This window comes from Macadamia integrifolia, unplaced genomic scaffold (genome assembly GCF_013358625.1).
Source record: "Macadamia integrifolia cultivar HAES 741 unplaced genomic scaffold, SCU_Mint_v3 scaffold451, whole genome shotgun sequence".
Lineage (NCBI taxonomy): Eukaryota > Viridiplantae > Streptophyta > Magnoliopsida > Proteales > Proteaceae > Macadamia > Macadamia integrifolia.
This window is the reverse complement of record NW_024870453.1, coordinates 147757-158742: the sequence shown is the minus strand read 5'-3', so window position 1 is coordinate 158742 and position 10986 is coordinate 147757. Positions and strand designations below refer to the sequence as shown.

Sequence of the window (10986 nt, the reverse complement as noted above, 5' to 3'; positions counted from 1 at the left end):
AAAAAAAAAAAAAAAACAGGGTATAGCAGAAGTTGCTAGAGCAACTAACCACTTCCACCTTCGACATGAAAATCAGTAGAAGAGGCTAGCCTCACACTAACCGAATCTCTAACTATGCCGGCCCAAAACATCATTCTCCAAACACTCTATAATGTGCCTTGGAAATGTGACTGAGGATTCAGACATCCCTGATCTGGAAGCCTTCTTTGTTAGGAAGTCCGCAACAGGGTTAGCTTCGCAGAAGCAGTGCAAGATCTTCCAAGAAATAGAATCCAAGAAAGAAAGGACAAACTGCCATAGTTGAAGAATGAACCACGGAATGTGTTTACTCTGGACTGCTGCTACTGCAGCTGCCGAATTTGATTCTATCCAAAGGCCTTTAGCACCCATTTCTCTGGCCATTAGAATACCTTCCATTATCACCTCAAAATCTGCCTCATAGATCCTCCTGATGCTGAAGAGCAAGCTAAAAGAGTTCCTGACCTACCCAGTATTGTCATGAACAACCCCACCTGTGCCAGCCCTTCCTGGATTACCCAACGAACTGCCATCCACATTGACTTTTATCTAGTTCTCCTAGGGCTTGCACCAGTACACTTCCAAAGGAGGTTGGACTCTTGACGTCTCCACATCCAGGCCCAGACTTCTACAGCAAATTATGTCTCTTGGGGATCTCACCTCCCCCTTCAATTTACCAACACACAGGCTCAGCTCCTGACGACAATATTCAAAAATATATTGGGCATTTCTATAGTCATTTGAATGATATCTCCTATTAGGTTCCCACCAAATATTCACTGCTATAATCGAAAATCCCAACATCCAAGGAGTTCTGAGGTTTAGGATTCTGGCCTTACTCTTGCACCACATTATAAAACTATCAATCGATTGGTGGGCCTGCCACTTCAAGTCAAAGCATTCCACAAACCTTTCCCACAGTGCCTTCACAAAGAGGCATCTTAGGAAAATGTGGTCAGCGCTATCTTCATCCTTCTTGCAGAGAATACACCTAGAAGCGAGCTGGATCCCCTTCTGACTAACCTACTCATCAGTAGGAAGTCTTCCATGCACTAACCTCCACCCCATGGTAGAGTATCTGGGCGGAAGGTCCTTCCTCCAAATCAGATTCCACCAAGGCACTATATTACCAATCCTTCTGATACCCTCCCAAGCCGAGCCTGTAGAGAAAACTCCAAACGGCAACCGAGACTAGCATCATATATCTTCTGCTCCACCTAGGCAAATTTTCACCCTCTGCATAAGATAAAAAATCCTCCTAAGCTCCACCGATCGCGCCTCAATGAAGGACCATGCACCATCTTGAATAAAGTCACAGACCTTAGCATTGAAACAAAGGTCATGAGTATTCATCAACTGAATCTCCTCTAGCACGGACTTGGGTCCCCGCCACTTGTCTTTCCAAAAATTTGTGAGATTACCATTCCCGATAATCCACCTTTCATTGTCATCCATAAAGTCCCAAACCTTCTTGATACCCAGAGCAATAGAAGAAGAGCTGCCACCTCTTCTTAAAGTTCCATCCTTCTTAACCAAGCGAGCCTTAAGAAATAAACTTGCCTTAGATTTATCATGCATTATCTTCCATGCTAACCTGCATAGCATAGCCTTATTGGTATCCCTTAATCTTCTGATACCCAACCCCCCTTCCTCCTTAGGTTTACACGTATACTCCCATTTTAAAGTTATTTTTTTACCCGTCTTCAACTCCCCCGTCCAGATGACGTTTCTCAACCACCTCTCCATAGTTGCCAGAAAGGCCGAAGGCCACCAATAAATAGCAAAGCTATGGTTCGGTATAACTGCAATAATGATTTGAGGGGCTAAGTTCTCCTTGCCATAGATAAAAGTTTGCCTTTCCAGCCCGCCAGATGCTCCTTTACCTTGTCCAGAACAGGGAGTAAAGCCTCTTGCTTTATTCTCCCTTTAAAAATTTCAACTCCTAAGTAGCGAGTAGGGAAGCTGCAAATTTGCATCCCAAGGGTGTTGGGAATTAACTGCTTTCGAGCTGGAGCAATCTTACACAGGAAGAGCTTGCTTTTCTCGCAACTAATACACTGGCCAGAATATTCCTAATACTTCAATAAAATGCTTTCAAATTGCGAACATACCTCATGGAAGCACTGGTGAAAATGAAAATGTCATTAGTGAACAACATATGCCCTGGTGTAGACACACCCTTGGGGCCATGGATCGCCTAGAGATCCTTGCGTTGGAGCAGATTTGACAAACCCCGGAAGAGCACCTCTTCCGTAATAATAAACAACATGGGAGAAATAAGATCTCCTTGCCTCAGACCCCATTCCACTCCAAAGAATCCCTAAGGACTTCCATTCACTAGAACCGAGATTTTGTTGAAATCAGGAGTTGGTGCAACCAGTTGATCCACTTATCCGAAAACCCAAATCTACTCAGGACTTGGAAAAGGAAGCTCCATAAGGGTGTATCATACGCCTTTCTTATGTCTATTTTAAGACCTAGGCCTCCACCTCTCGTAGCCGAGAACATTAAGTTTGCTAGCTTAGAAGCCACACTAATGTTGTCGTGGATCATCCTTCCTTTCTGAAAGACACTCTGCTCTTCTGATATCAGTCTAGGGAGGAGGGTTTCCAACTGCAAAGCCATCACTTTGGAAGTTGCTCATGCAAAGGAGCCGAAATTTGTTAAGAGAGCTAGCCCCTTCCACCTTGGGAATCAGAACTAACAGGTTGTTGTTCAGCCCATTTGGCATAGAATTGGTACTAAAAAATTTTCGGGCAGTATTATACACCCCTTTCCACAATAGGCAACATCGGCAAAAGAAAGCACCTAAAAAATTGTCAGGACCAGGCAAACTATCTGGGTCAAGCTCCCAAACTGCTCTTCTAATTTCATCGTTCCCAGGAATAGAGTCCAGCCTAAAGCAGTCAGCTTGGTGAAGCACCCTCGGAATATTATCCAATAACTCAGTGTGGACCACTGAAGGTGTCACCTTGTGAAAGCTTTCATAGAAGTCAACTATAAACTCCCCCAGCTGATTTTTCCCTTCCACCAGAGTCCCATCAAGCTTCTTTAAACATCTGATCTGATTTTTATTCCTTCTCATCTTGGCTGACAGGTGAAAAAATTTGGAGTTATGATCGCCAAATTTTAGCCATTTGATCCTAGCCTTTTCCACCCATATTTTTTCATGGTTTTCAAGGGCCTTAACCACCGCCATCTTCGCATCAGCTTCCAGGGCAAAGAGCTAATCCGTCATTCCGTTTCTCTCAATCTTATCATGCACCAGATCCAAGTTCTTCTGCACCTCCTCAATAGCTTTATCCAGGTGAGGAAATGAGGATCTCCCCCAGGTCTTTAAGACCCCTTTCAAATGCTTCAACTTACTTGTAAGAACAAATATAGGAGAACCAGAAATCCAGACAGCCCAGGAGTCAAACACCACCCTTATTGAATTCTTCATGGTCCATCCAAAATTTATGAAACCAAAAAGGGTTGTTGGGAGGGCATTGGCTTACTTGGGAGACCATCAACATGAGGGCATGATCAGAGGCAACCCTCGGCAGCCCCAGCTAAGAAAAGTCCTGAAATCTAGCCAACTATTGCTCATTATAGAAGCATCTGTCAAGCACTTCAGAGACATTTCCACTCTTCCGATTATTGCTCCAAGTGAATTTCCTTCCAATCAAAGGAATCTGGGTCATGTAGTAGGAATCCACCGTTGCATTGTATTCCACCGCCGACCCCAAACTGAATCTCCCAGGACCCCTCTTTTCGTGCGAGTGAAGGGTGGTATTAAAGTCACCAATAATAGCCCACGGGGTGGGATTGGGGGGGAGTCTGCAGACAGGTCCAGCCACAGGGCACGTCTCTCTGCTCTGAAACAACTTGCATGGATGAAGGAAACTTGAAGATTGCAAAGATCCCAAACCAAAGAAATAGTTATATGTTGAGGAGATTCAGAAATAATCACTAGGCAGGCCAAACTTCTTTTCCACAAAATCCGTAAGTTGGAAATTCTACCAGTTCTATTATTTGAAATTAAATTATTGAAAAACCCTAATTGATTGAAGAATAAGTTGGGAAAATCACTCACTGCCACCATGAGTTCAGAAATACAGAGAAGGTCTGGATCCTTCTCCTTTATAAGCTCTCTTAGGGCGTGCTTTCCAATCGCCTCCTTGATGCCTCTTATCTTCTAGAAGAGAACCTTCATGGACTCACTTTTTTTGGGCAGCCTGATGGTCAGGTATCAGGACCTGCCCCATTGCTGCAATAGTTTTTCCTTTTCTTCTCGCATCACCTTCAGCTCTAAGGATAGCATTATCAAGATCAGCGACTTCAAGGTGCTGCACCGTGACTCTTTTACTTCAAAACTAGTAGGGGCAATTTCTGATATCACATGTTCCGAGGCCACCCACCCTTTGCCTCGCCCACTTCTTCCACCCCGAGCTTGAGATCGCCCGCCACGACCCCCATTATAAAACACTTTGCATTGAGAAGGCTGAAAAGTACGATGAGGGGGCGCAAACTCAACCTCAGTAGCAGCCAAGTCGATGCCATCTCGACCCTCCCTTGCACCTTCACTGCCCTGCGCAGAAGCCAACAACTCCTTCTCTGAGGAGTAGTATTCTGATTCCTCTGGGTCAGAACCCGACCCATATCCACTGCCCAGTGGGTTGTCAACCATAACCGGGTGGAGAGCATTATGTTCATTAACGTTCGGAATGGGGAGGCGAATCTCCAATTCCCCTTAACTACTGCAATTCAAATTAGGACTCTTATTATTTTGTTGACTCTGTTGACCAATCAGCGTAGAGGGGATCCTCTAACTAAGGAAGATTCCTTAGAAAGAGGGGATTTGGGATCTCCTTCCAATTGGGGAGTCTCCTCACGAAATCTCTCCCCAACAGCCGCACCACCTCTAGCCACCAGCGGTTGAACGTTTCCATTAGGCGGGAAGTTGTCCTCCGCTGCCTTGCTTCATCTGATTGCTCCTTTTTCTTCTTATCTCGGCATTGATCATCGTAGTGGCCCAATTTTTTGCAGAAAGAGCATATGTCTTCGTACGTTGCTTTCTGTTTGAACCAGAAGAAAACGTCCTTGCCCGGCTGCCGCCTTTCAACCTGAATTTCCTCCACTCTGGAACTTCTTTTTGCAATTTCTACAAGAACCCTAGCATAGCTTCCCACAGTTCCATTTAAGGTCCTGTGATCAACCTCCACTGGGCGTCCTGATGCCTTTGCCATAGAAAGAAGGATCTTCTCGTGCCAGTATTCCATAAGTAATTCAGGGTATCGAATCCAGACCAGTTTGGTCTGAATATGATCTTCGTGTATGATGAATTCCGGGCACCACCGCTGGAATCTAATGACTTTGCCTTTGACCCTGACCAGCCCACGCTTCCACATCGAGGCCATATCTCCTTCCATCTCAAATCTGAAAAGGATGAATCCTTTTCCTAAGGGGGCTAGACTGACCTTACCCTTCAGGTTCCAAACATTCATCGCATCATACCTTACATCGTCCATCGAGACAAAACGGAAATTCACCCTCCCACTCAGAGCATAAGAGAAGGTTTTCAATTTCTCTTCATAAGCTTCCTGCGGTATGATTATCTTCGTAAGGGATTCAGCATGGATTGGATCAGGTAACTCCTCAATGTTAGGCAATGTTCTCTTCGCGACAGTCGCATAGGGCTGTTTCTTCCCTCCTTGCCCATTTAGTGCCGCCTCTGCAGGTTGAGCCTCCTTCTCCGCCAAAGAAGGACCGTCCTAATTATTTTCTGCCTGCAGGGGGGTGGGCCGGAACAGTCTCAGGTAATGATGGAGCCACCGTACCGGTAGCAGGACCCCAAAAATCCGTTATTCTTCTCTGTTTCCCCCTATCCAGTGGTCGATCACCATGGAGGGTGATGCCAACCACCGAGGAATCTCGCACAGCCTCAGAGCTTTTCTCACTTGACCAACTCTGATCGAACAAACTGATGTTGAAGGCTTCATTAATAAAACTAATCATACGCTTAGAGAGTTTCAATAAAGTTGATCTTGTAGAAAATAAAATAAAATAAGAGCCTTATCATAGTGGTCCAATAATTTCAAGTTTTGCAGAGAGTTTCATTAGTCAAACCAACTATGGAATAGTTGTACCCCGTTCTGAATTAGTTAGCTAAGTTTTTGACCTAATCTCTATTGTATATCCCACAATGTTTGGACTTCTATCTATTTATTTTCAACGGATGAGCTAAGGTTTTCTAAAGTTACATAAGTTGAACTCTCAATAAATTAGGGCTCAAATTTGAGTCCCAAGGTGATATGGACAAACATATTGAAAAAATTTAGCCCAATGGAACTGCTATGTGGCTAATATTTGGGTAGTTAAGAGTAGCCTATCTAGGTGGAGACCTGGTGCCACATTATAATTAGTTTATAGTTTTCAATGGAAAAATATTTTTCTTCCTTACTTTCAATATATTTTTCCCGCTTCTCTTATCTCTTTGCTTCTTTCCTTCACAACCCTCTTTCTGTCCAAAGTGATGTGCATGAGCTTGGCCTTATACTAAGTATGGAAAAGCATTACACTTAGCCTACGTACCAAGGTTGCATTACACCACATTTTTTTGAACTAAACTACACATTCATGCACTTTTGGTGAAAATGGATTGGATGTAGTTGTAAAATTTGCTTAAATCAATTGATTGGAAGATTTCTCATTGCTATAGAGGAGTGAATCCAATATTGGATTATCTTGCAAAGGATATGGTGAAAACAGGAGTAACAAGCTCAGTGCATGGCTTTCCAAGTTATGTATTAGAGGAAATCAATTTTGATGCCTTGTCAAGACCTGAGATTTAAATTTTGCAGATAGAGTAGGTGGGCCCTTGCTGATGGCAATACCGAAGGCGGCATCCCTTCTATTGTTAAGTGATAGATTTTTTTTTTCTTCTGTTTTTTTTAAATAAAATATGATATTCTAGAGGGAAAAAAAATGCACTTTTGGTGCAACTGAATAAATCATACTATCCAGTCCATTATAAGAAAAAATTGTATTTAGAAAAAATATTTTATGATATGGACACATGCAATTATAAATTGAATTTGAAATTTGATAATGTGAGTAAACAAATTCGTTGAGATTTTAGAAAACAGAAACCATAAATTTTTTGATACACTTACATTTATGCTATTAAAATTTTTATCTAAGAATTTAGGTATAGAATTTTAGGAATATGATCCACATACAAGTAATATATATAATTCAATTAGCATCTGGTAAAAATATAAAATAGTAACTAATGAAAAGAGAACAATTGAGTTAAATATATATATATATATATATATAATGAAATACATTCCTATTATTTCATCTATGATGATCAAGTACTATCAATCATCCAAATGTAAGTAGTTCACATTAAGAAATCTCTCTTAAACAAAGCCTATATCATTTTCTCATTATCCAGACATTCGTTATACTTTGTTTTTATATTGTGCCTAATTTCCATTTTTATAAACTTTGTTTTGTAGCATTACTATATATCTGCAGCAAGAGAACTATCACGACTATTCGGAGTATGTCAGGCTCCAATTATACAACATTTTTCTGAATCTTGTTTAGGTTCAACCACTATTAGGTGCTTCAATCAAGAAGAGAGGTTTATGGACACAAACCTCAAGTTAGTAGATGGTTATGCTCGGCCAAAATTTCATTTTTCTGGTGCAATGGAGTGGTTATGCTTTCGCATGGATATGTTGGCATCCGTTACATATGCTATCTCTTTATTTTTTCTGATCTCAGTGCCAAAGGGATCACTCAATCCTGGTAAAAAATTGAAATTGAGATCTCATAAAATAATATTTTAGGGAAATCATGATTCCTTGCACACAAGATATAGTGATTTTGAATTTATTTTTGTTTTCTTTTCTCTCTTGAAGGTGTTTTAGGTTTAGCAGTCACATATGGGCTTGGTTTCAGTTTATATGGTGTTGTATGGGATCTTAACCAACTTCAGACTAAAATTATATCTGTTGAGAGAATACTACAGTACACTTGCATCCCTAGTGAACCCTCCCTGCTAGGAGAAGAAAATAGGCCAGGTCATGATTGGCCATCACAAGGGAAAGTTGATATTGTTGATCTACAGGTGATCCTTAATCTAGATTTTGAAGTTCTTATCTGCTAACTTATTTCTTCATTTCATAGAGTAGACACCCTAACGCCTAATGTTTTTCGATAATTCTTTCTGCTCTTATAAAATTCCACTAAGCTATATGGTTTGATTATATAATATGTATGTAGGTCCGATATGCCCCACAACTTCCTTTTGTCTTGCGAGGTATCACATGCACTTTCCCAGGAGGAATGAAGATTGGCATCGTTGGACGAACAGGAAGTGGTAAATCAACTCTCGTACAAGCTCTCTTCCGTGTACTTGAACCTACAATCGGTCAGATTTGGATAGATGGTATCAATATCTCTAAAATTGACCTTCATGAGTTGCGGTCAAGATTGAGCATCATCCCACAGGACCCAACAATGTTTGAGGGGACTCTAAGAAGTAATCTTGACCCACTCGAAGAATACAGTGATAAAGAGATATGGGAGGTGTGCTTTTTTCATTGACAAAGATAGGGGTAGATATATCTTCTTTTTATTGATGATTTGCTTACAAAACAAGCACATACATTTGATTGGTAGGGACATGTATCTCTATGAACTTCTTTCCTGTGGTATCTACTTTATTTGTTATTTTTTATTTTTTATTTTATTTTATTTTATTTTATTTTATTTTTTTTTTTTTTTTTTTAAATAATTCTGTCCTCTAAAATATTGAAGCTATTTCATTAGATGCATTAGATCGTCTATGGACCAAGTTTGGCTTAAGAGATTCTTTTAATTGTGATATGGGAAGTGCAGGTTTTTATTGCACAGTTTTTTATTTCCACTTAGCACCCCTTGCTTGTTCATTTCATCTTTCCCTTTTCCTCATCTTTAATTATCAGTTCGATGTCTTCTTGAAAAATCAAGCAAGGTGGTAAGTTGACATGGACTTTTTTGTTTTCTTAGGCTTTAGATAGAATCCAGCTTGGTGATGAAGTCAGAAAGAAGAAAGGGAAGCTTGAGTCTGCAGGTTGGTTTCTTCTCATATTTACATTATTCCAAAGTTTCCCAGCATCAATTTATCCTTGCATATAAGCATTATAATTCCAATTTTTTTAATGGTATGGCTAACTTCTACTACACAATCCAACCTCCTAGGCCCCGAACACATTTCTATAAAAAAAAGTAGGGGATCAAAAGTTAATGAAAATATGATCTTAAATAGCTAAGTCATTTTCATATGGTGGCCTTTTTTGGGTATATATGTGGCAATTGCAGTGACTGAGAATGGAGAGAATTGGAGCATGGGTCAAAGGCAGCTAGTCTGTTTAGGGCAGGCACTACTCAAGAGGAGTAAAGTGCTAGTACTTGATGAAGCTACATCATCAGTGGATACTGCGACCGACTATCTAATTCAACAAACGCTTAGGATACACTTCTCAGGCTCCACTGTCATCACAATTGCACATAGGATAACATCAATGCTTGATACCGATATGGTCCTCCTTCTCGATAATGGTTAGTTGCTATTAATTAGTGTACCACAATTAAATTTGTTCAATTGAGTTCAGAAATATGTTTTATAAACCTTATTGAGGTGCTTTCCTAATCAAGTTGACATTTTTCTTGTCTTAAGCAGGCCTTGTACTAGAATATGACTCCCCAGCCAAATTGTTAGAGAACCAATCCTCATCATTTGCAAAACTTGTTGAGGAGTATACTCGAAGATGTAGTTCTCAGTTTCTAAGAGGTTAAATAAATGAGTTTTGAATGTCCAAATGTGGGTAGGCTTCATCAAACTTAGGTTCATTACAATTTTGACAAATTTTGTTGGGAGAAGATAGTGGAATAGATATTGAGGCTACTTGTAATCTTTTTCTTTATACATGTCTAACAACTTTGGGAGAAGATTTAGTAGTCCAGTGATATCTTTAGGCTGTAACAAATATCTACCTTGTGGTATATTGGACAAATTTTCCAATACACGAGGGTAAATGCTTGAATTTGGATATAAAATTTTGACATATGGCCAACCCTAGAACATTTTCTCAATATCCATATGGTCAAAATTGCGACATCATCTTTCCATTTGGAAAAAAAATTGTGCTAGTCTAAAGATACACTTTAGAGCCTACCCATCAAAAAGCTTTTGATATAAAGCTCCTAAAGTAGAAAATTTGGCTAGACACTACATTAGACACTTCTTAATTTGTCTACTACCAAAATTTTTTTGAAAAATAATTGTATTATCTTTTCTATGCAAAATTTTTTCTTGCCAAATCTTACTATGATTAATTTTTTTAATTTCCCTACTCTTCAAAATTATCCTTTCCCTACTTCTCAAAAATTCTCCTTCCATGTTCATCAGTCCCGCCTAAAAATTGGTTCCTAAAGTGGATGGATGTTATTCTGACCTAAAATATGTGTGGTTTATGTTCTTCACAAAAAATATATCTTCTTAATTAGATAAAACTTCATCACAACATTCAACTTTTTAGTTGATGTTTTCATTTCAAAAATTTCTATCATCCCAATTTTCGGTAGTTTAGAATGTCAAAGGAATTAAGTGACCTATATAACCTTCTAAAAAGGTAAGGTTTTGGTCACTTTCGTTGAAGATACTTTTCTTTGTCGCCGTTTCTTGTTTTTATTTTGCAATTAAAATTTTGGGTGGGACATACTTGTTAAGTTTGTAGCATTTTGGATTAAGTACATCATGTCACACTCTACCCCAATTATGGCTAAGGTATGCGGCACTGGATTTCCAACCTAGTCAGCCTACCATTACCTAGGATCATGGACATAGTGTAATAGCCAACCAACCACTTGAGAACGTCTATTAAATCAGAGTACACATATAAATAAATCCATAGGAAGCAATCCGTGGTG

General features: G+C 39.9%; 1 protein-coding gene across 1 annotated transcript in view; it reads left to right on the top strand.

Moving 5' to 3' along the window:
- Nucleotides 1–10019, top strand: part of LOC122068679 (ABC transporter C family member 3-like) — a 24610-nt gene extending 14591 nt beyond the window's left edge. The window contains exons 5-10 of the mRNA XM_042632558.1: nt 7524–7818; nt 7932–8140; nt 8296–8601; nt 9064–9127; nt 9376–9615; nt 9737–10019. Coding sequence (XP_042488492.1) covers nt 7524–7818; nt 7932–8140; nt 8296–8601; nt 9064–9127; nt 9376–9615; nt 9737–9852 — 1230 coding nt within the window. The 3' untranslated portion in view covers nt 9853–10019. The remainder of the gene's footprint in view (nt 1–7523; nt 7819–7931; nt 8141–8295; nt 8602–9063; nt 9128–9375; nt 9616–9736) is intronic.
- The last annotated feature ends 967 nt before the right edge of the window (nt 10020–10986 follow it).